Source organism: Rhipicephalus microplus, chromosome X (assembly GCF_043290135.1).
Source record: "Rhipicephalus microplus isolate Deutch F79 chromosome X, USDA_Rmic, whole genome shotgun sequence".
NCBI classification, from domain to species: domain Eukaryota; kingdom Metazoa; phylum Arthropoda; class Arachnida; order Ixodida; family Ixodidae; genus Rhipicephalus; species Rhipicephalus microplus.
In genome coordinates this window covers 497,869,352-497,894,494 of record NC_134710.1, presented here as the reverse complement: position 1 = coordinate 497,894,494, position 25,143 = coordinate 497,869,352, and the positions used below count along the sequence as shown (strand labels likewise).

General features: G+C 45.0%; 1 protein-coding gene and 2 long non-coding RNA genes across 7 annotated transcripts in view; 2 read left to right on the top strand and 1 right to left on the bottom strand.

Moving 5' to 3' along the window:
- Window positions 1-20,020, bottom strand: part of LOC142776741 (uncharacterized) — a 50,254-nt gene extending 30,234 nt beyond the window's left edge. The window contains exon 1 of the long non-coding RNA XR_012887773.1: window positions 19,905-20,020. This is a non-coding gene — a long non-coding RNA (uncharacterized LOC142776741). The remainder of the gene's footprint in view (window positions 1-19,904) is intronic.
- Swt1 (Swt1 RNA endoribonuclease) overlaps window positions 1-25,143 on the top strand; it is a 323,033-nt gene that overhangs the window by 244,678 nt on the left and 53,212 nt on the right. For 4 of the 5 annotated variants that reach the window (XM_075880970.1, XM_037412977.2, XM_037412978.2 and 1 more), the window contains exons 8-9: window positions 1,293-1,496; window positions 13,497-13,546. In XM_075880970.1, the coding sequence (XP_075737085.1) occupies window positions 1,293-1,496; window positions 13,497-13,546 (254 nt within the window). The remainder of the gene's footprint in view (window positions 1-1,292; window positions 1,497-13,496; window positions 13,547-25,143) is intronic. The other variant, XM_037412979.2, reaches the window with a different exon arrangement.
- Window positions 8,764-11,773, top strand: LOC142776740 (uncharacterized). Its single transcript, XR_012887772.1, has 2 exons — window positions 8,764-11,476; window positions 11,533-11,773. It is a non-coding gene; the product is annotated as an uncharacterized LOC142776740 (long non-coding RNA).

The window sequence follows — 25,143 nt, the reverse complement described above, 5'->3', positions numbered from 1 at the left end:
AAGAAGTACTGCATTATGAATAATTGCAAGTTAAAAGGCATTCGTTCATTTCATGTTGATAGGCCTGCAATTTCCTCAACATTTCTCCTTAATGAACAACTTTCTTTTTTATTCTGTTGACTGCTTTCTTTTACTGTTCCAAGAGATGTACAAGATCTAATGTGGCTAGGCAGGCCTGATTCACAGGAAAGTTATGTTCTGTGCATGATTCTACAGCTAACTGTGCAATGAGTGCTTTGATCTTGTCTTTCACAGGGTGCATGGGACATTTGATCTTGGGTCTTTCACAATAATCAGCTGGATTCATTTGCTGGCTTTTCCTGGTGTTATTTTATTTCAATGGAGTGCCAGGAAACACAGTCAGAAGCAAAAGTCCGACCTTCGTGCTGTTTTTCATAGTAATTCTCAGTAAAATGCAATGGCTTGCCGCTGAGTTATCATTTGCTTCCTTTCCCTGAAGGTCCTTTGCGAGCAGTGTTCTTCAGCCATGCTCTTTGAGACTGTAGATAGCAGGGAAATTTGTGATACTTTACAGTACTGTCTTTTCTCGCCTCTGAGTTGCTCAGTGGCACACAACAGATTCCCGGCATTACAACACCTGGAAAAATCGTCTGCCACACTCGCGCACATCAAAGAACCATACTCAAGCACAGGAAACGTGTAGCATGCTGCTCATACACACACCATCACATGAAAAAGCACACAGACAGGCATAAAGGCAACCACACTGTAACACCAATCTGCTTTGTATACTGGAACAGTGGTGCCCTCACCAAAAACAGTGGCCGCAACTGTCAACTCAGCTGAGATGCGTTCGCCGATTGACGGTAAAGCAGGCGTGTTTTATGTAGCTCCTGCGGTCCTGCACGGGACATCTGAATCAGAGGTTAGGGCTAATATGGCTGAACAAAAGAGAAGATGCTCACAATCATGACGTACAGCAGTAGTAAGTAAATTTGAGTCTGCGTAAGGGCAGTTTTGGAGGCTGTGGCACTAGGGACTGATCCTCTCTGTGTGAATTGTTTATGCTCACTCCCATCATGATGTTTAAAGTACTCATCCTATAATTGGCTGACTATAAGATTTGTCACAGGGTGTTGATGAGGCAACAGTTATTGTGTGATAACTTAGGAAGCTAGGTGCCTTGTGCACCTTGACTTTTGTGTAGAGCAGTGGGCTGACTTGTTTAGGGTGCATTTGGTTTGTGAACAGAATGGTGGGCAGTAGAGAGAGCAAAGGTACATGTCTCATTGGAGGCTTTAGGCGAATATTTTTTTTTTTTCCAACTACAGGCAGCAAAGTGATCTTGGTGAGCAATGATTGCAATCTTCGCAACAAGGCCATAATCAACAGCATTGACACACTGTCTGCTGATCAACTGGAAGAGAAACTTTTGCCGCTGGCTGCCAGGAATGACCGTCAATGGCTGCCCGAATCATTCACCAAGTGGCAAAAGCACAGTCCATTGTTGCCGCAGACTTGGGAACATGGAATCTGTATGTACATATGATCATGAAATAGAGTAGTGTAATGACCAGATTTCATTGCCTAACATGCTGTCTTGAGTGTTCCAGTTGCTGCCTCTAATTGTTCAGGGCAGGCTATGGCTGAGTAAAATGCAGCAACATAGCCAGTCGAAATCAGAGCTGTGTTCAGAAATTCACCACAGTAAGAAAAAAGAGGAGGGGGGACTTGTGGTGGGGGGCACTGCAGTACCTACCTGGAGTTTTTTTTTATTAATATGATCGCTTTCTTGAAGTTACATGGAACTTCAAAACTAAATTTTCCAGAGCACCCCATAAAAATAATTGTTTTTATGACAAAAAGGTGGATTGCACCATGATACATCAACTCAATCTACTCAGCATATTTCAGGAAACAATCAACCCTTACCACAATGAAGTTGTTACAATAGTAAATTCAATCAGCAAAATTACAACACCAATCAGCAAAATTACAACACCATGAATGTAGTTATAGATGACTTTCTTTGTAACTTTAATTTTGCAGAATTGCCACTAATAAAACTAATCCATCTAGCTCTTCTTGTGTGTCCTAGCAGCCTTTCAGGCATTATCAAAGTGGTACGAGAGTGGAAATTTGGAAGAGTTAGTTTTGCTTCAGGATGGAGCGAGTGGAAAAAGATAGCTAACTTCTAGCTTACCATTATTTTGTCCTAGAGCAAATTAGTATATGCATGCAGAAAATGGTGAGCACAAGCCTAATGAGTCCAATCACTTTGAGCCCATAAATGCCCTCCCTACAACTTGGCCGGTAATCATGCTCGGCTTGCTTACACAGCCGTCTTTGTTCCAACTTGGCTCTGGTCATGACAACTACAGTAGCACGAACGAGTTCACTTTGTCTTCTGCTTCACTCCAAGAAGAGGAAATCTGCGCAAAAACTAATTTCTCATCAGGCAGCAGCATTCAAAACCACTATCTGAGGGGGGCACTTTTTGGTCGATTTTGATATATCAGTTAGAGCATTTTTTTTCTATAGAAAGTATTACTTTTGCACACACCTCTTCAAAAATATTTTTGCGTTCTATTTCTTCAACACGTTGACAGAAAATGTGTGTGTACCTTGAAGTGATGTTTGTGTTTACCTCAAAATGACATTTTGTTGAGTTGATGTATCTTTTTTTTTGGGGGGGGGGGGGGACTAGAGGACATCAGTAAACAAAAGTTCTCACTTGTGTTAGCGTGTGGGATTTACATAACTGGAATTAAGATCAGTAGTTTAGATGTATTTCACTTTTTAATGTAAAGTAAATCATTCATGAGAAACAATTTTATTTATTGGCAAATATAAAAAAAAAACAAATCTAATTGTTTGTTGTATGCTCACAATTTTGGTTCTACTTCTGTAAAGCATTAATTGCTGCCTTTGAACAAAATTGTGATTCTCATGAAAAATACTATGTACAACTTGAAACTAATTTTGAGCTCTAATGCCACTTGTGTCTATCTTGAAAATTCTTCAGGGATGAAAGTGCTGCACCATTTGCATCTTTCTGTGCCACGCCGTGCCCAAATTTAGTCGAGTTTTATTATCGACCGAGCAACACGCGTGGCCACACAAAGAACGCCAAATTAGTTTGGTCGCGTTATATTTCGGTTCATGCATGAATCTTAATTGTTAAGATGACGTTTGTGTGCATACCTCATTGTGCGACTCTATATATGTTTTAACAGTGAAGCTGTTAGCTAAATCATATAAACTGAAAAAATTAAAATCAGTGTCACTGGCGAAGTGATGACTGCAATAGCAAAAATTTGTAATGTTGTAATTGTAATGCCGCACGCACTCCTTTCTTTCTATTTTTGCTACCACACCATTATGCGTGTCTAGCGCTTACCCCGTTCGAATGACTGTGAACAACCTAGATAATCTTTGAACCTTCCAATGAGATTATACCCACAATGGGGACATAAGAGTTTTTTCGGGAACTTACGCAGCCGCTAGCGATAGCATTGGAACCTTTGATAGCACATGTATAAATGCCAATCCACTTTGCTGCTTGGCAGATTATCGATGGCTGACGCTCTGGTTTGCTACTATTAGTCTACTGCATGTATTGCTTGTAGCAATTTAGATAGTCTTAGAACCTTTCGAAGAGATTACACGCACAACTCGTACGTCAGAGTTGGTTCTGGAACTTAAGCAGCCGCTAGAGATAACACAAAAGTCTTCGATGGTACATGTGTAAATGCCGACGCACTTTTCTGCTTGGCAGATTATCCACGGCCGATGCTCTGGTTTGCTGCTATCAGTCTACAGCTTGTATTGCTTGTAGTGTGACGTTTCGTTTTCCGTGCGAAGGTTCGCCCAAATGAGATTCACTCATGAAAACAGCAGCTGCCGCCTCTACAAAATGCTGGTGTAAGAAAAGACTTACGGCCGCTTCAGGGAGAAATGCTCTTATCGTACAATCTCTTTCTGTTGAGAGCGCACCACGTTGAACTGTTCACGAGCCGTTCACTGATCCTTGCCGATAGCCCACTCGCTAGCTTATGCCAATCACTCCCTTAGAATCAAAGTTCACCGCTGCTGCTTCAGCGACCCGTATCCTCCCCCTCTTTCCCCCGGGTTCCTTTCCGTGCTCATTAAAGATGGGCGGCGTGTTTCATCTCTGCTTGAGCATTGGATGACAGGTCTAACAAGCGGCGGGCGCCTTCCGAGCGACCTTCCGAGCGAGGAAGATTGGCCGCCTCGTTTAATCTCTGCTTGAGCAGCAGCCACGAGCCCGGCTTGCACAATTTTACGTGCGGCTTGAACATATGATGCGCAGGGAATGTTACTAACTTTTAGTTTAGGCGGAACATGGCGTTGACTGCGAAAACCCGTTGAGTGCCCGTGTAGTTCCTATCGTAATAAAAAAAATCACTAAATTACCCAGCAGTGGCGCAGTGAGCCCATCTAAATTTCTTCACGGTTCTGATGTCGGCTGTGGCAATTCAACGACCAGAACATAAGTTTTTTTACATTTATTTTTATACAGCCCTATTGGTTTAGTATGAAGATAACTTTTATTATATTAGTTCATCTCTAGTCTTGAGTTGCTGTTCATGTTAGATGCGGTGTTTTGACCACATTTTGAACGTTGTAGCATTTTAACATTGCATTTTTTATTCATCTGAGTAGCTGTTCAGAGTGCCGTTTATGTTTTTTTGAGTTGCTGTGCTTTCAGCTTTGATATTGTAAAGGTTTATATATATATATATATATATATATATATATATATATATATATATATATATATATATATATATATATATATATATATGTACTCTCCACAAGATCTTCAGAGAAGAACTTGTTGCCATGAGGTCTACCAAAGTCCCCAGGCATGACCCGGTGCCGACACCAACTTATGCACAGGTTGCCGTGACAATGGTTTTAAAAAAGAAGGAGGTTGCCACGTCAGACGCTGAACTGGAGCGTAGAGGAGCAGTCTTCGCGTACCGCGTGAGGTGGTCAACGGCTGTCACGATCCATCGATATCCTGCAGCTCTTACTAGAAGAGGTCCAACCAGGTCTATTCCAACAACATCAAAAGGTTCCTCTGGACATGGCATTGGTTGCAACAAGCCGGCAGGAGGTGAAGTTGGTCGTTTGCCTCATTGGCATAGTGCGCAAGAAGAGACGTACCTTGCCTCAGAGATGAAGGGGCCAAGCCAAAAAAAGCGGCTCCTAATGCGGCTGTACGATACGTTAAATCCCAAGTGCCCAGCTGTTGGGTCGTCGTAAAAGGCCTCAAGGACTTGCGCACAAAGCGAACGTGGAAGAACAGGAAGTCGACAATGCCCATTATTATTGAAAACGTATCGGTATAGAACATTGCTTTCAATCTTGAATCGCTTGAGCTGTCGGCGCAGCGTGGCATTAGGTGGCGTAGACTTGCCGCAGAGGCCTTCCAAAATGCGCTTGCAGTAGGAATCTTGCTGTTGACAGGAGGCCAAAAGAGTGTATCGGGTGGAAGACAGTGACCCAGCAAGGGTGAGTTCCGACGATGTTAGTTGATGCAATGCCTCATCATGATGTGACGAGGCATGAAGAGACTTATTCGGACTAGATGGTAGTGGGAGAGGGCAACGAAAAAGGGCGTCTGCGTCTCAGTGTTTTTTTCCCGATTTGTACACGACGTCAGATGTGTATTCTTGCAGCTGAAGGACCCAGCGACGGAGGCGTCCGGACAGGTTCTTTAACGATGACAACTGGCACAGCGCCTGGTGGTCCATTATTACGGTAAAATGGCGTCCGTAAAGATATGGGCAGAATTTCTGTATGGCCCAAACTACAGCCAAACATTCTTGTTCTGTTATCGAGGAGTTTCGTTCGGGATCCGTGGGTACGCGGCTGGCGTAGGGGATTACTCTTTCTCGACGAGTTGTGTCTCACTGTACGAGGACAGCACCGATGCCATGGCCGCTAGCGTCGGTGTGCAGGCTGGTAGGGGCATGCTTGTCGAAGTGACAGAGAACTGGTTCAGATGTCAGCGCTGCCTTTAGGGTGTTGAAAGCGATGTCACAATCAGATGTCCAAGAGAAGGCTCTTCCGGACGTCAGAAGCTTGTGTAGTGGCGAGGCAATGGAGGCAAAGCCGTGAATGAAGCGGCAGAAACAAGAGGCAAGACCCAGAAAACTTACTAGTTTCTTTGGATTGTTGGGCTGAGAGAAATGCGTCACAGCCTTCACCTTGTCAGGATCTGGTCGAACGCCATCTTCACTAACAAGGTGACTTAAAACTATAATGCTTTTGCGGGAGAAATGGCATTTTTTCATATTAAGCTGCAGCCCAGCATTGAAAAGACATGTCAGAACTTTGTCGAGCTGCTCAAGATGCTGCCGGAAAGTGGAAGAAAAATAACAGATATCATCCAGGAAACATATACAGGTTTTCTACTTAAGGCCATAAAGAATGGTATCTATCATACGCTCAAACGTTGCTGGAGCGTTGCATAAACTAAAGGGCATTACGTAGAACTCATAGAGGCCATCGGGTGTTACAAATGCTGTCTTGTCTTTGTCCACTTGATGCATAACTATTTGCCAATATCCTGAGCAGAGATTGAGGTTTGAGAAATATTCAGTGCCCTGGAGGGAGTCAAGCGCATCGTCAATTCGTGGCATTGGATATACATTGTTGCGCGTGATATTATTTAGTGCTTGATAATAAATGCAAAATCATACCGAGCCGTCCTTCTTCCAGACTAGCACAACAGGCGATGACCAAGTACTTGACGATGGCCGAATTGTGTCATGTCTCAGCATCTTAGTGACTTTTTTCTCGATGATTTCACACTCCGCGGCAGACACGCAGTATGGTCGGCGGCATACAAAAGAATTACTTTCTGTTTCTATGTGGTGCTCTGCGACAGACGTGCGCCCGAGAAAGTTGGCGTGGACGTCGAAAGAAGCACTGTTTTTGAAGTAGCGCCAAGAGATCCTCCTTTTACGCCACAGAGAGATCAGTATTTATGATAGCATTAAAGCAGTGGTCGTCGCATGGTCTTCGTCTGCAACAGGCAACACTGGTACATTGTTATGAAAGGGCATGAGGGCAAGAGCTTCGGTGTTGGCAAAGCAGGGCAACTGGGTACCTTGAGAGAGAATAAGTGGCGAAGATGTAGAATTACGGGCAGTGATCAACGCTCGGCTGTCACTAAACGAGACCAAGCTAGGGGCAATAACGATCGCAAGCAGCGGTATGACATCTCTCATTGTGACGTCTCTTTCCGTCCTGGCGACGAAGTCCTCCTTTGGACGCCTACTCATTCTCCAGGGCTGTGTGAAAAGTTTCAGTCGTGATTCCTTGGTCTCTACATAATTAACGAACAGACATTCCCTGTGAACTATCGTATCACCCCTGTTGACATTTCTTCCGATTGTCGCTACTGTTGTTCGAAGATAGGCCATTGTTACATGTGTAGATTAACGTATGGCCAGGCGGTACTGACTACGTGAACAGTAGGCCGTCAGGCCCGCGAAGAACATGAGAAAATGTTGAGCCCTTTGGCCAGAACGAACTGATTTTATTGTTTCCAAAACGGCCAACCCCCCCGCTGTGCCAGGTTTGCACAGCTCAACACAACTATTAGCGTTACGTGGGAGCGCTGCATTTGAGCCAACATTGTAACACTCCTTCCCTCTTAAGAGGAAGACTACGGGGAGTACCTATTCACCGGTTTCTTAGTCCTCGTGCCACGTCACAATCTTAGCGTGTGAGGCGTAGGCACGAGAGAGTCACTGTTCACATGCACACCACTGTTGAGCGCAGTCCTGTCACTCTGCGTGGCACAGCTACTCCCAGAGAAGCTAGTTCTAGGTAGCTGTTCCTGATGAGGCACTTCCGGAACGGCTGGTGCATGGAGAAGCGGCGGTTCCAACTGTGGGGGAGCTACAGCGACAGCAGTTTCAGGAGAGGCCAATGTTTCTGTCTGCACCAGGCACAACTGGTCGCTGTGTCGGTTTCCCAAGGTGTCATTTTCAAAACGGACACTGGCTGATGACGGAGTGACGTCCACAACACTGGCAGGCACCCAGGGTGTACCCCTGCGAAGGTTTCGCGCATACACATCATCACCTGGATACAGTGATGGAGCCTGCCGCGACCCTTTGTCAGCATACAACTTCTGCTTGAGTTGTTTTAGGAATACAGACGTCTGCAGGCTTGGCCCGAGGACATCCAACGGAGTCTTGAACATTCTTCCTGTCAAGAGTTCACACGGCGGCCGACCTGTCACTTCATGTGGTGTGGTCCTATAGTGGAACAGAAACCTGGAAATCTGCATTTCGAAGTTCCCAGAACCAGACTTCTTGAGTTTGTTCTTCACAGTTTGTACTACTCGTTCAGCTGCACCATTTGAGGCAGGGTGATATGGCGGTACAAGCATGCGGCCTATTCAATTTCGAGTTAAGAACTCAAGGTATTGGGCACTGGTGAATGCAGGACTTGTCGGAAACTATGACATCAGGCAGGCCATGCTGAGCGAATGCAATTCTCAGTGCAGAAATGGTAGCTTCTGCAGATGTGGAAGACACAGGAAAGACTTCTATCCACTTTGAGAGCGCATCCACAATAACCAAGAATGTGTGACCTAGGAATGGCCCCCCAAAATCAATGTGAAGCTTTGACCAGGGTCGCTGTGGAAAAGGCCACGGCGTTTGCTGAACTGGTTGGGCAGCTCGATGTTGAGTCTGGCGCTTAGCGCAGCTCTTCACGCTATTGGCAATGTCATTGTCAATGCCTGGTCACCAAACATGGCTCCTGGCAGTCATCTTGCTCTTCTCGATACCCGGGTGGCCAGCATGAAGAACACCAAGAACTTGGGCCTGCAATGACATTGGGAGCAGGTTGCCTACTCTTGATCCCCAGAGTAGGCAACCCTCATGGAGACTGAGTTCTGAGCTTCTGGTATTGAAAGGGTTCCACTCTGGTCCTACTGGGAGGCTTCCTCTTTTCAGAACAGCAAGAACAACTTGGCCCAGAACTGGGTCTTTTCGTGTGCCTTGGGCCACAACACCTGGTGAAAGGAGTCTCGGATATGCCTCCTTTAGCAAGAAGATTTGAGCAGGTCGTGGTAACGCAGTAGTGTCAGTTGGGAGAGGCAGTCTACTAAGAGCATCAGCGTGTCCGAGCTCTTTGCCAGGCTTGTATACAAGTTCGTACTTGTAAGCAGAAAGCTTCAGAGCCCAGCTGACCACTTGAGGCGAAGCTTGCACGGGAACGGGTTTGTTGGCACCCAGCAGTCAAAGAAGTGGCTTGTGGTCAGTGTGTGCTTCAAATGAGATGCCCCGCAAGTACTGGTGGAACCGATCCACACCAAACACTAAAGCCAGTGCCTCCTTGTCGAGCTGACTGTAGTTTTGTTCTGCTTTTGACAAGCTCCTCGAGGCAAAAGCACTGGGATGTTCCCCGCCGTCACCATCTTTGTGCGCCAGAACTGCACCTATACCATAAGGCGATGCGTCACAGCTGAGGCAAACAGGCTTGGCAGGGTTGAAATGCACACGAACTGTAGCTGATGTCACCAAGTGCTTGCAGGCATTGAATGCATCTTGTTGTTCATGTCCCCACTACCACTTCTTCTCTTCACAAAGAAGCAAGTGCAGTGGATGAAGGAGTGACGAAAAATTGGGTAAGAAGCGCCTGTAGAAGTTTACAAGTCCCAAGAAACTCTGAAGTTCCCTGACATCCTGAGGCACAGGTGCATGCAGAATGGCTGATACCTTGTCAACATTCGGGGGAAGGCCTTCCTTGCTGATGATGTGGCCGAGATACTCAATTTGGGGCACGAAGAAGTGGCATTTTTCAAGTTTCAGCTTGAGGCCATATTTCTGAAGCTTGCTAAGTACAGCACGAAGGTTGCGAAGGTTCAAGTGTGAATAAAGAAGAGTTTTGGAGACTTGAACATTGTCTGTTAATATATATACAGTCGAGCCCACATATAACGGCCCCACTTAAAATAAACTTTTGCTTAAAATGAACAATATCAGCGTGACCGTGAAAATATTTATTGGTTCAATGGCACAAAATCACACTTACAACGAACGTCCCCGAGCGCCGCTGATCGGTTACAGCGAATGGAGTCAGCGGTCTGCCGACTTCCCTGGAAACTAATTTTGACCACCGATCAGGCATTGGCCAGGTGCCCATACATTCTTATTGTTAAACGCTGAACCTGCCTGCACGATCCTCTAGTTGTTGCTCTCCCTAACCCATGGAGGAAGGAAAGTTGGTTCCTTTCTCCATGCCCCAACTGCTTTCTGTTACGCACACCTCCGTCGTTTGTCCCCCCGCTACTCTGAGCACCCCGCATCGCCAGACGAGGCCCGTGTTTTCACACTGCCACCAATCTTTCAAAGACCAGTCGACCATCTACCTTGTTTTTGATTGCTGGTACTGTCGTTGGCGTCACCGGCCTGGAGGGACCAGGCCATTTGCCAACATTGTTGGCCACCGACTGTATCCGATAGTCTGCGTGTAGTGCACACACGTACGCTACCCCACTGACTCTGATTATTTGCGATTTGTTTTGTGTTTAGGACTTGTTCTTGCTCAATTTGCACTTGGCTCAGCATGCCTTCCACGCGCGTGCGGAAGCGCGAAAATGGCTTATAATTTGCGCGGAACGTATCGCGAAATATTGAAGTTCGTGAGGCCACGCGAACTCGCCGGTGCAACAAAACTGGCCACGCAAACCCGCCAGTGCAACAAAACGGTTTTTTGACCACGGCCACCTATTCTGCGAACACCGCCGCATGCACCGATCCAGGCGGCCATGCTTTGACTTCTGCGCGTGCAGGCACTCTTTCCAAGTTTTTCTACGTGCGAGTTTCCCGGACCTTTCAAGCAAGCTACCCAACCTGCCTCCTTCCTTTGGTTTTCGAGGTCGTCCTCCCGCCGCATCCTTTCCTCTCTTTATCACAACTCCTTGCCCTTCTCTCGCAAGTCTGCTCTCCTCTCTTGATCACAACTTCTTCGCCCATCTCCACCGCTCCGCGACGCCCGCCACGCTGGCTCAAAGTAGTTTTGTTTTCTGACTGGAAACGGGCCCAGAGCTGTTGGACGCGTTCTGGCATGTGTGTCGCGTGTGCGCGTCTTGCTCGCTTTTGGTGTGCGTGTGTGGTCATGATGGCAGATAGGACTAGCACGCTTTTTCCTGCCGTCCAACAAAACGTTGAAAGTGTGACCGCTTGGCTTGAGCGTGATCCGCGCGTTAGGTGCCGTGTTGCGGAGCGCTTGCTTATCGCCGTTGTCGACCTGGCAGCCAACTTGCCGCTTCGGGCGTCCCGGTATTCAGCTGTGGAGATGGTGAATATTTCGTGGGCGGTGGTGGCTGCTACATGCGCGCGAAACTGTTTTCGTGAGGCCGACTTCGTTGACGTCAGGCCCGATGCAGAGCCTGAAGCTTCCGAACTGCGGCGGCGATTTGTGGCAGCGCGTTGTCTACTGCGACCTGGGAGAGCAGGTGGGACATCTGTTGCGATGGTTTAATTACGGCCAATGATGATGCTGACTCTGCAGAACCATGCACGGATTGGGGCATTGTGAATGAAGTACGTGGCGAGAGCGATTTGGAGGAATCGGATTGCGAGAACGACGAAACTTTGGAGCGAGTGCCTCATGCAGCTTATGCCACGGGCCTCAGCGAACGAGCACCCTGCCGTTTTAAATGAACTCAAGACCGCCTTTATGGTTTCTACTCTTCGAAACACATGCATCACGGACTTTTTGGGGAAAATAAAGATTGTGTCCTCACTGGCAACTTTTTCAAAAGCTGTTTCATTTACTAGAAACTTCGGGATACAGCGAACGGATGCTGCGCCGCACTCAGGTTTGTTATAAGCTGGATCGACTGTATATATAAATTTGGGGTAATTCTGGTCCCTTGATCAGCTTTGAAGGCTTAGTAAAAACCACTGAAATTTTTTGTATTGATGAAAAAGCAGAGAAATCAAAAACTACAATTAACAGTGATGTGTGTCCCAAGAAATCTGCTCCAAAACTAAATTTCGATGCTCCAAGTTACGCCTTTTGGTGCGAAAGAGCTGCTCCAAAACGCCCCTTTTACTGCTCCAAAGCTACTCTGAAACCCTGTTATTCCTGCTCCTAAAGCTGCTCCACCCCTGATTTTTTAAAAAAGGTTCGCTTGTGCAAACATGATACTAGTCCAAGTGGCACCCATGTGACACAAATGTGTAGTTTCTGCAGAATTGTTTTGCTTGAAAGCTGAACTGGCGGTGGCAAATTCATGAAGTAATTGGTTACTGGGATCTGTAATAAAACTGTCATTGCAGACTAATAAATAATTAATTTCAAACATTCGAAGCATCGGTGTCACATAATTATCCTAAAATTGCTGCAGCTGCGAGCTCAGGTTCTTAGAATTTTTGCTTTTTTGCACCGCCTGTTTCCTACCTAGCAACACGATGCCAACTAGTTGTGCTTTGCTTGGTGACATCACAATAATGTTGATCATTGAGGTCAGGTGTTGCAAAACATAAGTTTAGTGTGCAATAAAATGTGATTAAGTGTCGTTACAATGAATTTGCATGTAACTCTAAAAATGGCTTTCAATTACCTCTGCAGTTTGTCAACGGTGCACAACACCACATGCAATGAGCCCGCGAGAGCATCACTAATTGGACACCTTCTTTTGTGTGCATTTGATATATGCCAGAAGCAGTGCGTTGGGCTTTGATGCCTGTGAAACTGTGCTCAAACCCACTGTGTTCACGTAAAATGAACAAAGCGGCATTGTGCATGGACTGTAATGCCAGCTACATCAAGGAGACGACATCATACTTGTCTCTCTTATATCGACCCACGAGACGGGAACCCGAACCCAAAAACTGGCAACCACTGGCTGACATCGACATTAGGCTGCACACGGCATCGAGGCAGCGTATTCCAAGGGTGGACTTCATACCCGTTCTGGGCATTAAGGGACGTTGCAAAAGCCACACACGCGTGCTGAGACAGAATTAGTTGGCCAATGTTTGATTTGGCATTGTGATGACACTGTCATGGGAAAAACAATGGGGCCTAAGAAAATTTGTAGAATCATGGTTTGTTCATTGCCATCAATCTGTGTGCAATACTTCCCCCCTGCCGAATGTTTACGAAGTAAGATGTATTCTTTCATCGGCTGTCATTTGTGTACTGATGATGCCTCCCACATGGGTGGCAAAACGGCTGTGTTTTGTTATTCTTATTGTTTATAAAACCAGTGACAAAAAATGCCTTTGTTATAGGCAATATTCATTCATTAAAACACTGCATTGATTATTTATTGTTTGGCAAAAACATTCTAGATTTTATATTTTATATCAGATAAAAATAAATGTCTGTTTTATCAGAGTGTGTGTTTTTCATCCTTGGTAAACTTGTCTTTATGTAAACATGGGGTTTGTCAATACTCTTCATAAGCTGTGGTGAACCTTTTGTTTTCATAATTTATTGCTAACATTCTTTTATTCACTCTGCAGGTGCCAGGCAGGAGCAGAAGGATGCTGCGATGGAAACAAACACTCATGTAGTATGTTATCTTTGTTCCTTTGAAATGATAAAGGCAAAGTATCGTGCACTTAGCCTTGGGAGGACACGCTCTCCATGGTGTGCCTCAAAATGCTTCTGGTTTTTCTATTACTGCTGTTTCTCACGTCAAAAGGTGTGCATACAGCCATTACTGCATGTGGATGTGGCCCTGCTGCTGCCACTACATGCAGCAGTGATTGCTTTTTTTGATAATACATTTACAATAAAATCCACAACAGGATTTTATTTTTTCACTTGGATTTTATACTGAATATCACAGCAATGATTATGAGAAATTTTCTTTTGGAGGGTGTCAATACTATACACTCTAATGTCCATCTGAGGAGCATCTTCCTAGAATATATTATCATACATTCTGGCATTAGCTATATTAGACATGCATGCAAGGCAAGCCTTCAGTCTTGAACTGTTTTTGTGGTGCCTGGATGGATTGTTTTCACGCTTTGTACTGGTGGCACATTTCAGTCTCCTTGAAATTGAATGGTGTTTTTTCTACCACTGACAGTTACCAACTGCTATCACTTCTGACAGTTATCATTGCTACCACAATACAGAATAGTTGAAAAGGCTATAATTCTATAAAAAAATAGCACAGTAATTGTAGTGACTTTTCCTCGCACTACTGGGCCATATACTGTACTTTCTTGCATATAGCTCATCCTTGCATATAGCCCACACTCTTAACTTTAACTCTACAGAAAAAAAAATAATAACTTCAGTTGGCTCCATAATAACTTCAGTGGGCTCGGTCTTCAGTGAGCTCGGTAGCACCGCCAGGCGCACGATGCTAAATTTCGTGCTCTTGTATGCACAGGTGTTCCTGGGACTGGGTTTGCACGGCAATGCCTCGTTTCCGGCGCCTTCGGGACACATTGCATCTGTGACATCGACAGCACCGTATCAAGTTGGCCTGGTCCCTGCTACAGCCATATCACTTCCCCCGGTTTAACTCGGCGTCACGTCACGTGGTCCATCTTGATAGAAGTTTCGGTAACCCAGCAACCCCAGCGACCTACGAGGAATAGCATAAAATGGGGCAACGCCTACGTCCAAGCTTCAGTGGGCTCGGTAGCACCGCCAGGCGCACGATGCTAAATTTCGTGCTCTTCTATGCACAGGTGTTCCTGGGACTGGGTTTACGCGGCGATGCCTCGTTTCCGGCGCCTTCGGGACACATAGCATCTGTGACATCGACAGCACCGTATTAAGTTGGCCTGGCCCCTGCTACAGCCATATCGCTTCCCCGCTTTAACTCGACGTCGCGTCACGTGGTCCATCTTGATAGAAGTTTCGGTAACCCAGCGACCTACGAGGAACGGCATAAAATGGGGCAACGCCTACGTCCAAGCTTCAGTGGGCTCGGTAGCACCGCCAGGCGCACGATGCTGAATTTCGTGCCTTTCTATGCACAGGTTGGTGAAAAAAATTATTTCACGAAGTGTTTCAGAACTAGCTGTGCATGCCTTTTGGTGTTGCCGAGCCCCGGCTGTTTGTGATCATGTTGTATGGATGCGTCTCGTATAGTTAAGTTACTGATAATTCTGAGCGGTGAAGTAGAGGAAAACCCAGGTCCTAATTCTGACGTAGAGGCTGGTCCCGACTCTCATGTTTTGCAGGAGATTTTAGATGCCGTCACAGAAATTAAGGCTTCTCAAACTGAACTTCAGATCAAAATGCAGGGCGTTCAAAAGCACTTGTCTCTCATCGAGAATACACTGGCATCGCTCAACGACTGTAAGGAAAAAGTTGAAAAGTGTGAGGCAACTGTTAATGCGGTTCAAAAGCAAGTCGCACAATTGTGCAGTAAAATGGATGACTTAGAAAACAGAAGCTGCCGTAACAATATCGTGATATGCAGCATACCAAAAATGATGATGAAGGCCCCGAATCTTTGAGAAAATATGTCGAAAACAAAATTTTCAGCCATCTACTGAAAGTTAAGGTGAAGACTGTGGAGCGCGTTCATCGTGTTGGCAAAAAAATAACTGATCGGGATCGTCCCGTCATATTGCGGTTTTATGACTTTGCTGAAAAGATGGCAATACTCTGCAACTGTTCAAAGTTGAAAGGTACGAACATATCGGTTTTCGAAGATTTTTCATTTGCAGTCCGTGAAACACGGAGGGAAATCATGGGAGTCCTCAAAATCTAACCGAGACAGCGGCGATAAGGTTGTGCTTCTTTTCGATAAGGTGAAAATAAATGACACGCTCTACATTTGGGATTGGCTCGTGGGAAAGAAGATACCTCTGCAGCCGGTGCGTTCCCAAACTGCTGGTCGCGAAGGCAGTAGTTCAAGTACATGAAGCCAAGCAAACACGTCATCGTTTTCTGTGTTGTGTTTCAATGCCAGAAGTATAGTGAACAAAATGGACAAACTAGAAGAGATCTTGCTGGCTTTTGCACCTGATATTTTGGTGATTACCGGGACGTGGCTTCAACCCAGTATCCATGATTCAGAAATAATTTCAGAAGGCTATAGCCCACTTCGCAAGGACCGTGACAGCCGCGGAGGTGGAGGGACTATCGCTATAAAAGATGGTTTAGCGTTCCAGGAAGAACATGGTATACCGAACCACGAGAGTCTGTGGTGCACTGTAACATTTCAAACCACACCTCTACTAATAGATAGAGTATACAGGCGACCTGGGGCACCTGAATCTTATCTTACGGAACTGCACAACTATCTCCTTGCGAAAATGCACGATCGAACGAAGCTAGTACTTGTTGGTGACTTCAACTAGGCAGGAATAGACTGGGAAAACCTAACCGCCAGCAATAGAGAGGCGAATAGCTGCGAGCAACTTATGGATACTATGCTAAGTTTCTCGTTATCTAAATGCGTAATGCAAGTGACACGCATTCAAGGGCTTGCTTCCAACATCTTAGATTTCAATAAATGCTCAAGTTATAGTGCAAGATGGAATCTTCGACCATAAAATGGTTTCAATCGAATTTCGCTATCTTAGCCTGGCAAAAAGTGACTACGAAAATTCACATATATTTATTAAAGATTATTTCAGAGCAGCCGATGAAAGTATTATTGATTACCTAGAAATGCACATACATGATTTTTACGCTGAACCTTCCGATGATGTTGACAACTTGTGGTTGAAATTTAAGGCAGCAATTTTTCACTGTGATGAAACCTACATTTCTACGAAACGTAAGAGGACAAAACGAAGGACTCCTTGGTTAACGCGAAAAATAATTCATATGAAACGGAAGCTGAAAAAATGTGGAAGCATAAATGCAATCCAGCAGTAATAAGTCAGTGCTACCAAGAATTCAAAAGCCTGTTGCGCGAAGCGAAGACCTATTTTTTTCACAAACCCTAACTGACCTTATGACAGCACAAACGAGGAAATTTTGGCGTTACCTAGCTAAGCCGGACAGTCCAACCTGTAAGATAGAAATCAACGGCATCGTTACTGAAAATACGCAAGCGATAGTTAACTCGTTCAATTCTTTTTTCTAATCGGTATTCACCCAAGCATGCCCAGTCCAAGGGCCGCTTTTTGAACGTGACTCCGCCATGCCGGAAATCGAGATAACCGAACAAGGCATCTTGAACCTGCTTTTACAACTTGATGGTAAGAAATCACCGGGACCAGATAAAATCCCAGATGCCTTTCTTAGGCGTTATGCAGAACAGCTTCCTCCTTTTTTGTTTAAAATATTTATGCTTTTACTGAAAACTGGTGCACTTCTGAGAGACTGGCTACGCACAAAAGTAATTCCAATCCATAAAAGTGGTAACAGATTTCTGGTGGACACGTATCGACCCATATTGCCTACGACCTACTGTTGTAAATTAATGGAACACATCCTCTACAAAGCCATTATAAATTACTTAGAATCTAACAATATGCTGTACCCAAAGCAACACGAATATCTTAGGTGTCTCTCCACAGTAACGCAACTTGCAGAAATAGTGAATGACTTTGCTGGCATAATTGACTTCAAACTTCAGGCTGATGCAATATTCATAGACTTTGCGAAAGCCTTCGACTGTGTGCCTCATTCCAAATTAATAGCCAAGCTTGAATTCTTTGGAATTAATAGCAAAGTAAAGGCATGTATCTCGGCCTTCTTAACCAATCGCTCCCAGTATGCAACTTTAAACAACCTAGACTCTGACTGCCTCAGTGTTTTGTCCGGTGTACCCCAAGGGTCTGTTTTGGGGCCAACATTATTTCTTGTTTACGTTAATGACATCTCTTCCTGTGCGGAACCAGGTGTAACATTGCGACTGTTCACTGATGACTGCGTCATTTACACTACAATACGCGGTATTAATGACCAATTAAAGCTCAATTCTTCTTTACAAAACATTTCCCAATGGTGCAAGATGTGGGGAATGGAAATAAATGTGTCTAAAACCACGTTCATAAGCCCAACCAAGAAAAAACAACTTTTGTCATTTGTGTACAATCTTAATGGTTCCAATATTAGTAAAGTTCACAAAGTACAATGTCTGGGCGTCACATTCTCGCAAGACTTAAAATGGGAACAGCACATTACCAATACATGCGCCAAGGCATTTAAACAACTTGGATTTCTGCGTAGAAAATTGAGCAGAGCACCTTCAGCAGTTAACCGCCTACAAAATCCTGGTCAGGCCTATTCTAGAATACGGAAGTATAGTGGGGGACCCTCATAAAAACTACCTTCGCGAAAAACTTGAAAAATTGCAGAACAGGGCCCTGAGGTTTATATACTCAAAATACTCTTGGCGCGACAGTGCTATGGACATGCGTCATCAAGCGCACCTAGCAACTCTGTTTTGCCGGCGTCATGTTGCTTCCATGAAGTTTTATCTCCTTTTTCATGGTCACCCTAAAATCTGTAAAGACGACTATAATCATCCGCCTGGCCGCCGTTCTAGTATGACGAACCATGATAAATGCATACGTCCTTTCAGTGCCCACAGGAATGTGTTTAAATATTCCTTTTTCTCTTGCGCTGTCAACGCTTGAAACGTGATACCAGGTGAAACTGTTAATATTACAAGTATTGATCCATTTTGTTCTCTTGTGGAGCAGGTAACAGAGCCAGTATAGTTATATTTTTGTTGTTCTTGTTGTTGCGATAGTGAAAAACGTGTTTTGCTGTGGTGTATTGTACTCCTTTGTACATATATATTGTTTTTCATGCGTAGTACGTGGTTTTTATTATTATTATTTTTTCTTCTTCTTCTCGTGTATGGGAAGAGCACCAATGTAGTATTGTTGTACTCGCTTTCCTCAACCTTGTATCTAATTGTTTACCTGTGATGTTGTATGCTCGCTTCCTGTATGGGTTCGCTGAAGACCTACAGTAATACTAAGTAAAATAATAAAAAATAATAAAGCTTGTATTAAGCCATGCAGGGCTTGAGACAGCAAAACTGAATGATTGTAAAGACTTAATCTGGTTGCTATTAGGCCTTGGCTGGGTGATGAAGGTTTAGGTTGCTTCTAAGTCGTTGCTAGTCTTTGTTTGTACATTGCTACATTGTTTTCACGTTGATTCTCAGGGCAGGAACTGTAAAGCATGCTTTGCTTGTACGTTGCTACATTGTTTTCACGTTGATTCTTAGGGCGGGAAGTGTAAACCATAGGCAGTCACAGCCACGATACGGACGTCCAAACTCCAGCGACAGAAACTCTCGCTGAAACCAAGCACTGGCACCTCCCATAGATCTGCGGGCACATCGTCATTGGCATAGTATAGGCCTTTCAATATTATGGGGTCTTATTGCAGTCGTTATTGCTTTTTTTGTTCTCTGGTATTCTCTCGTTGTATGTACTATGTTTTCTTTGACTCGCCACTGTTTCTTCACAGACTTCATCATTTTCATTTGACCAGTGGTTGGTGGCCGGATGTACTCAATTTACTCGTTTATGATGATGATGGTTATTGCATAGGCCACACAAATTATGGCAAGCTTAAAGAAGCACTGACACAGACTTTTGTGACCAGGGTAGCCTGCGGGATCAATTTCCGGGAATATGCATATATATCATCTCCAAAATATCAACAGCAAATATTGCTTAGGAGGTATTTTACATTAGTATTGAGGTTTGCATGAGCAGTCAACTCTTTTGCACTATTGACACCTTTAAAAGTGACCCTTGGTGACCTGTCTACTTTCCTCACATGACCACACTGCAAAAAGTTTATTTTTCTTGTCTTTGCGCCAGCAGGCTTTTTCTCAGCAGCTGCTCATGAGTCCATGGCTACGGTGCACGCATTGAAAGTTTCGTTTTCGGCAACATTGTTATTCATTGCTTATCTCACAGGCTATCTCACAGGCTAAATGGGGAATGACATCACTGCAAGAATGGATCGCTCACCCTTCATATTGTTGCAGATGGCCCTTATCTTCGGCATGCATCATGCTCCGGCAGTCATGGGTTTCCTGGCGGACGGGCACTACAATCGAACCACTTCACCCGACTACTGAACGCCGCCGCTATTTTCGCCCACCATGGAAGACAGCTGGCAACCACGGCCACATAGCTCCACCCACCCAGATAACAGCATGCTCGCCGCCGAATATAAGCAGCCGGCCACCGCGTCAGTCTTGGGGCATGACATCACTGCAAGAATGAATCGCTCACCCTTCGTATTGTTGCAGATGGCCCTTATCTACTGCCTGCATGATGCTCTGGCAGTCACGGATTTCCTGGCAGACTGGCACTACAATTGAACCGTTTCACCCGACTACCGGACGCCGCCGCTGTTTTTGCCCACCGGGGAAGAGAGCTGGCAACCACGGCCACATAGCTTCACCCACCCAGATAACAGCATGCTCATTGCCGAATATAAGCAGCCGGCCACCACATCAGTTTTGGGGCACGACATCACTGCAAGAATGGATCGCTCACCCTTTGTATTGTTGCAGGTTAGTTATTTGAATAACAGCTTCTGTGTTAAAACGTCAAATCGCTGTCTTCTTGTCGTGGTGTCGTGCCCCAGACACTTTCTTTGTGTGCTTGAACGCTGTAAAAAACGAATCGCCCTATGCATAAGTAGCTTGTTGTTGCTTCTATCTGGCGACGTGGAATCAAATCCCGGTCCGAATAACGTCCCTGTCGCGAATACCAGTACCCATAAGGATCCTCCCCACCTTGATAACAATGAAATGTTAGCTAAGGTTTTGGCAATAGTTCAAAGAATTGAGTCTGGCCAAGACGATATTCGAAATGAACTTCGCGCAGTTAAACAGTGGCAAATGTCTATTACACAGTGGCAGGCTTCAGTTGATACAGAAATAAAACAACTATCTCAAAGAATCCAATCAATGGAAACTACTGCATTGCATAGCAGTGGCTCACCTTCAGCCGCCTGCTTCTCCTGAATCCCTCCAGAAAAGCATATCCGACCAGCTGAAAGCCATAGTTACACGTTGCGACGACACCGAGAACAGGCTTCGACGTAATAATTTACTTCTTTTCGGCATAAACGATGCATCTTCCGAAACATGGCCTTCATCTGAAGCCAAAATAATAGATTTCTGTTCGCAACATCCCGGAATCGCACTTAAGCCATCCCAAATTTAACGCGCTCATCGGCTTGGTCGTTACAACTCTGCGAACCACAGACCCATAATTTCTAAATTTGCTTTTCACAATGATAAGCAGGCTGTCTTGGCAAACGGACATAAACTCAAGAGAACAGACTATGCAGTACGCAAATTTTTATTTTTGTTTTGCTACACAGCTATCAAGGAAAAAGCTCATGGAATACGCTAAAGGGCAAGTCGCTTCATACAAACTTTGCGGCAACAAACTATAAATCGGAGATGACATTTATGTGTATGATGCCACAAGTGACAGTGCAACGCAAACTTCTAGATAGCCACGACAGCTGAGGGCATCATGCGGGTTAAAAAAGCCTTCGGAACCTCCGTGCAACAGAACCAAGCAGGACCAACTTTCTGTATCTTATTCTAACATGCGCAGTATTCTTCAAAAACGTACAGAACTGTGCTGATATCTCGATAACATAAACTGCGAAGTTTTAGCCCTAACTGAAACCTGGCTATATCCTGATATTACTAACAACAAAGTACTGCCAGACAGCTGCAGTTATGCTATTTGCCGAAAAGATAGGACTACCGGGAGGGGCAAAGGTGTCCTGTTCGCCGTGAAAAAGCATATTACTTCTTTTCTTGTAAATGTAACAACTCCCCTAGGTTTATTGTGGATTTGTATTACGTCGAAATCTTCACAATATATTTTGGGTGTTTGTTATAGACCACCTGATAGTCCTGAGACATTTATTTTCAATTTCCACAATAACCTTATTGAAATTACCGCTAAATTTCCAAAGGGCTCTGTGGCACCGTCAAGTGGGCTCGGTGGCACCGTCAAGGACGCCATGAAAAACCACTTTCTTCTTCTCGTACAGACGCTGCTCGGACTAGAGGGGACCACTGCTAGCTGCGACCGGTTTTCGAGAATTCGGCAGTATGACTCGGGAACGTCGGCTATCCTGCATCGAGAACAGCACCCCGCTGTGCTGTTATCACGGCCGACGGCGGTAACCCTTCTTCCTGTGAATCCAGCTATTTGGACTATCGCACCGCACCGCCCCTTCGGCCAACCAGGGACAGCAGCGACATCGGACGAAACGCACAAAAGGCCCCATCAGTCACGTGCTCCCTTCAGAGGGCTCGGTGGCATCGTCAAGGACGCCATGAAAAACCACTTTCTTCTTCTCATACAGACGCTGCTCGGACTAGAGGGGACCACTGCTAGCTGCGACCGGTTTTCGAGAATTCGGCAGTATGACTCGGGAACGTCGGCTATCCTGCATCGAGAACAGCACCCCGCTGTGCTGTTATCACGGCCGACGGCGGTAATCCTTCTTCCTGTGAATCCAGCTATTTGGACTATCACACCGCACCGCCCCTTCGGCCAACCAGGGACAGCAGCGACATCGGACGAAACGCACAAAAGGCCCCATCAGTCACGTGCCCCCTTCAATGGGCTCGGTGGCACCGTCAAGGACGCCATGTAAAACCACTTTCTTCTTCTCGTACAGGTTAGAAGGGACTATCTATTTTCTAAGTGTCACAAAAGGGATGTTCTTTGCTTTGTGGTGCTGCCGAGCCCTGAGTGTATTTTGTGTTGCGTTTATGAATTGTTCAGCATTGCTCGCTCGCTCACTGTTGTTGTTGCTTAGTGGTGATATAGAAGAAAATTCTGGCCCAAACACGCTCGACGAGATCCTAAAAGTGGTTACAGAAATTAAAACTTCGCAATGAACATTGGAAGAAGGATTGCAAGGAGTTCAATCCAGACTGGCAGAGATAGAAGGTACTCTAGCATCGATAAAACAGTACCATCAAAAAGTGGAGCAGTGTGAGCAGTATGTCGCCACAATGAGTAAGGACATCAGGACTCTGAGCAAAAAAATAGACGACATGGAAAACAGAAGCCGCAGGAATAACGTTATTATTTACGGGTTGGAAGAAAGACTGAATGAAAATAGTACCAATTTAGAACAAGCGGTAGTGAAAGGAGTGTTCAAAGACAAACTCGGGGTAGAAACAAGATCAGTCGAGCGTGTTCATTGCATTGGAAAGAAAAGACCAAATAGTACAAGACCTGTAATTGTAAGGTTTTACAACTTCACAGAAAAGATGACCATTCTGCGTAACTGCAAGAAGCTCAAAAATAGCTCGATATCAATATCGGAAGACTTCTCGGCCTCAGTACGTGAAGTGCGCAGTAAACTTTGGCAGTCTTCTAAAGCAGAGTGCGATGCGGGCGATAAGGTAACACTACTATACGATAAGCTCAAAGTGAACGATCAACTGTACCTATGGAATGATGAACAAAAATGCAGACTGCCTTTGAACAGTGTGCGTCACGGCGGCGCTGGGAAGTCCAAGGACCACAACGCATGATGAGTACGGGTTGTGAATTCTCTGTCGTTAATAAGTTTTAATGCAAGGAGTATTGTGAATAAAGTTGCAAAGCTAGAAGATATACTGCTCATTCATTCTCCTGACGTTGTGTGCATAACCCAAACAAGGCTACACGGCGATATTCATGATTCAGAAATAGTTCCTCCCTCCTATTCTCTTATACGCACCGACCGCGGTAGTCGCGACGGTGGAGTCGCTATCGCAGTGCGTAAGGGTTTATCGTTTCGTAAAGAGCAAGGCATTCTAGACCATGAAAGTGTGTGGTGCACTGTATATGCCCATGAATCGCCCGTGCTGATTGGTGGTATTTATAGGAAGCCAAACGCGTCTGACGAATACATCATAAAAATTCACGACTTCCTTCATGGCAACTTGAAAGACCGTACTAAGTTAATTCTTGCCGGGGATTTTAATTTGCCCACTATTGACTGGAATACACTGACAGCTGGTAGTAGAGATGTTTCTAGTTCTGAGCTGCTTTTGAACATAGCATTTAATTTTTCATTATCTCAGCTTGTCACAGAACCAACGCGCATTCAGGGGCATACGCTTTCAATACTAGACCTTGCATTTATCTCTAACCATCTAACAGCTGATGTCACACTAGAAGAGGGCATATCTGATCATAAACTTGTTCTTCTAACAATCACTATCGGTCACAGTGTACCAGTTCCTAAATCACGCGTAGCTGTTAAAAACTACAATAGAGCTGATGATGTCAGCATTATTGACTACCTCGAAGTAGCGTTAGAAACGTTTTCCATTGAAAATCACCATACAGTGAATAATCTGTGGCTTAAACTAAAAGATATAATAAAATATTGTGAGGAAACATTCGTACCCACGCGACTCAAACGTACAAAACACAGAAACCCGTGGATTACGCGTGGTGTGATCCACCTGAAAAGAAGGCTGCAAAGAATGCGAAAGAAGAAACGTAATCCTGACGATATCCGCCGACTTTCGGATGAGCTAAAGGCATCTATAAAGAACGCAAGAGACGTTTTCTTTTCAACGACATTAACAAGTTTCATGACACAGCATCCACAAAAGTTTTGGCGCTATCTATCCAAGCCCGCGGACCACGTTACTCATATCGATACCAACGGGACTATTACCGATGAAGCTCTCACTATTGCCAACACGTTTAACAGGTACTTTCAGTCGGTTTTTACACGCACTTCTGCGTCTGCTCAAAACAAAACTGTGCTAGATTCTGCGTTATCAATGTCGGAACTAGTCATAACTCATGATGGAATACTTAACTTGTTGCTGCAGATTGACGTCAAGAAACGTTCAGGCCCTGACGATCTTTCAAATGCCTTTCTACGGCGCTACGCAGAACAAATAACTCCCTTTCTACATGCAATTTTCGTATCATCGCTTCAAACAGCCACACTGCCGACGGACTGGCTTCGTGCCAGGGTCCTTCCTATTCATAAAGGGGGTAACAAATTACTTGTGACCAATTATAGGCCGATTTCACTGACTAGTTCTTGTTGCAAGCTAATGGAGCATATAGTCAACAAGGCAATCAACACTTACTTAGAAGATAACAACCTACTTTACTCCAAACAACACGGCTTTCGAAAAGGGCTCTCTACCATAACCCAACTTCTTGAAATAGCACATGACTTTGCTATTGTAATTAACTC